This window comes from Macrobrachium nipponense, chromosome 8, assembly GCF_015104395.2.
Source record: "Macrobrachium nipponense isolate FS-2020 chromosome 8, ASM1510439v2, whole genome shotgun sequence".
Classification (NCBI taxonomy): domain Eukaryota; kingdom Metazoa; phylum Arthropoda; class Malacostraca; order Decapoda; family Palaemonidae; genus Macrobrachium; species Macrobrachium nipponense.
The window spans coordinates 67,025,966-67,029,131 of NC_087203.1; the positions used below are offsets into that span (position 1 = coordinate 67,025,966).

The 3,166-nt window shown below is 43.3% G+C and overlaps 1 protein-coding gene across 2 annotated transcripts in view; it reads left to right on the plus strand.

The window, feature by feature from the left end:
• Window positions 1-1,249: 1,249 nt before the first annotated feature.
• The window catches only part of LOC135222817 (reversion-inducing cysteine-rich protein with Kazal motifs-like), a 162,673-nt gene continuing 160,756 nt past the window's right edge, over window positions 1,250-3,166 (plus strand). The window contains exon 1 of one of the 2 annotated variants that reach the window (XM_064261125.1): window positions 1,250-2,363. In XM_064261125.1, the coding sequence (XP_064117195.1) occupies window positions 2,051-2,363 (313 nt within the window). In that variant the 5' untranslated portion in view covers window positions 1,250-2,050. The remainder of the gene's footprint in view (window positions 2,364-3,166) is intronic. The other variant, XM_064261124.1, reaches the window with a different exon arrangement.

The window sequence follows — 3,166 nt, forward strand, 5'->3', positions numbered from 1 at the left end:
TCATAAACAGTTAACAACAATCCTTGGTGTCCTTAGATGCCTGGCTGTTTCCACGAAGAGGTGAGAAGAACAGTTTTAAGACCGGTTCGAACTGTTACCGAACCTAATGTATAACCAACCGCAATGAGTCGGTGAAGCTCAAAAGAAATCATGAGTGACTGATTATTCGGAATATTTTTGTTTACGAACCAGTAAATTACACGGACACGACTATGTAAAATTCTATGTAAAATATCCGTAGACTTCTTTCATATTCCTACAGAACTGCACAAGATCTGTACTTTAAACCCGGATTTGAAAACAAAAATTAACAGGAGTTTCTGTGCGTTATCTAACTTTTTTATCAAATGTATATTAATTTATGCCAAATGTTTCATGTTTATCTAAAAAAAAGCAGGGAAGAGATATAAGTATACCTGTGTGCAAACTTGCCTTGGCAAAATTCACGAACAAGCGATACAATACAGCTATTCCTTTCATAACATTTTGAATAATAACAGTCTCCATAGTCAAGAGAATGAGTAAGTATAAAATTACATCTGTTAGTTTTCACATACGGTAATATTTCGTAATGCATCTTTCTTTCTCTGTATCTACCTATTTCCATTTTTTTTACGATGAGGATTTATTTAGCAAGATATTTTTAGATATTTTGTTATTTTTGGACGTTTGCAAGTCTCGCTTTGGACACTTTTCTATTACAGCAAAATCGAAGTGATAAAATTTTTGGGGGGTGGGGGTAGGTATGGGGGTGGACTGCCTTATGCCTCTGCTCAGCATTTGTATCTCTTGAGGACCATGCTAGGACTAGGCATGACAGGGCCACGTGTCTTACAGCGGAGAATTCGCCATTGCATCATTCTTCACGTTTTTCGAAGCCTTGAACTATTTCCCTGGCCTCGCAACTTTGTGGGGGTTACGAATGGGAAAAAGGGGAGACCGGCACTGAGTTGGCATTGTTGTTGTTGCCATCTGGCAGCCATAACCAGAAGACCAAAACAATGGCTCCTAAGTCTACTTACTGTCAGGCCTAACCGGCAAACGATTTAAGCCGACAAGAATGGGACAACCGGACGGGGCCTAGAGCATTAAAATTGTCTTATTCTTCCCCTTGGAAGTCGAGAGTGTTACCGTAACTTGGAAAAGGCATTCAGTTCGAAGTGGGCCTCACCATAGCGCCCGTTCAAAACCTACGAAGCGCCGGCTGTGGCTGGTGCAAGCTCGACAGCGGTCGCGCGAGACACTCATTTTGACGGTCTGACTCCGAGCGAGGTACTCTCGCCTCTCGGTCGGAATCGGATCCTTGCCTGAGTCGCCTCGCAGGCTCGCTCGCTCGCTCTCGCTCAATCAGTTACCCGTGCGACGCTGTTGAGTAAGGATGTGCTTTGTATTCTCCTTGTTACCCTTGCACGAGGTCCTCCCTTTTCCCCTTCGTCTGTAGTATTCGGTGTCCAGATAAGGTGAACATTTCTCTGATACCGCCCAGAGTCTATGAGATTTGGAGCTGCGTCTATGCGTTTTGTTTATAGCAGATATTTTTGAAGGTATTGTTAGATTTAGTGGTTGATTTATGCCTTAGCTGTGTTAACGCATCTTGCAAATGATTGATAAGCTATCGGCAGTGTAATTATTTCAAGATAGTGATGTGCAATGGTGAGGGATGAAGTTAAAGTACACCCAACATGCGTTTTCATTCTGGCTAGTACAACGTTTATCATGTGAGTTAAGATCTTGTTAAAAATGTATTTAAAGAACAAGAGAAAAGCGAATGGTATCCACGTGCCGGCGAAGCCACAAGCGAAAGAGAGGTGAGATAGATATAGGAACAAAGCGAAAAGATAAAATGACGAATAGAAAAAAAGATCATGAAAACCTGAATGATGATGGGTCAAGCTTATAGATTTTGACGATGGCCCTCGAAGTGCGCATCCAACGGGCGTAGGCCGTAGCGGGTCCCATCCCCCCTTCCCCCACCCAGACGCAACCCTATGAGAATTGTCAGGTTTGGGGCGTACCTTACGCGAGTGATGAGGTGGGCGTGAGTTGGAGAATGATTTTCGACGGACAAATTCAGTCGAGGACGAAGCGCCATCATGAACACCGCCGAGAGGGCATGACCACCCACAGCGAAGCCGCGCAGACGAAAGGCAGCACAAGCAACCCGACAGATGACAACAATTGCCTTGACGAGTGGCCAGGAAGATGCGTGGGCGGCCAGCACGGGCGGAATTCGGAAGGACCATCTTGTCCCTGGAGACGAGAGTGGCATTCATGGGCACCGCTGTGCCCCTGGATGGTCAAGATCGTCGTCCTCTTCGTGATGCTGTTGGGAAGTGTCCGGGAGGTTACTGCCCAGGCTGACGGTAAGGAGAAGCAGTCTTAACCTTTTTGTGCATCGTATTTTGTTTTATTTTCTAAATGCGTGATCAGCTCTTCGTTATTTAGTACATGAAAATGATAGGCAAGTGTCCGTATCGTAGATTGAAAGTTTAGCCATAAAATGTAGAACTGAATTTCCTTTGCTTCTGATTGCCAACCGTGATTGACATCCGTAAATTTATCCCAGAAGGACATAATATGTCATACAGCCGCGCTAGGAAGATACCAAACAGCGCACAGACAACGACTCGAGTAAATATAAACAACATAAAGAGGTCGCGTAGCGTTAGCTAAACCGGTTTTGTATGAGTGACATTATATTGTTAATAATGCCTCACGCGTACACCCGAAATTACTATTAACGTCTGTTCTATACACAGAAGCCCCAATTCCCTCTACTGGCATTTCTTTCTGGGCACGTGGGCACCTTAATTTCGTGGGGAAGAATTCTTTAGTACCTTGTTCATATTGTACAAATATTTAACCAGGTTAATCGTTTACATATTTTCATGCGATTTTCGTTCTCTCTCCTTTCATATTGGGTATTGTATTCTGTGACCTGCAAAGGAAGTAATTGGATTTCTATGACTTATTACTTAGATTAACCTTAGTAATAATGTAATAACGTAAATGTAATTAGTGAGATACATTTTTTTCGCTAGAATTTTGCGGTCTGGTTGTTATGGGGTATCTCTGTTGAACTTCCTGATTTATCTGAGGTTCCAGGACTAAACAACATGAGAAAACTGAGGGGTCACTAACACCTCTCCTTTGGTATAGAAGTGGA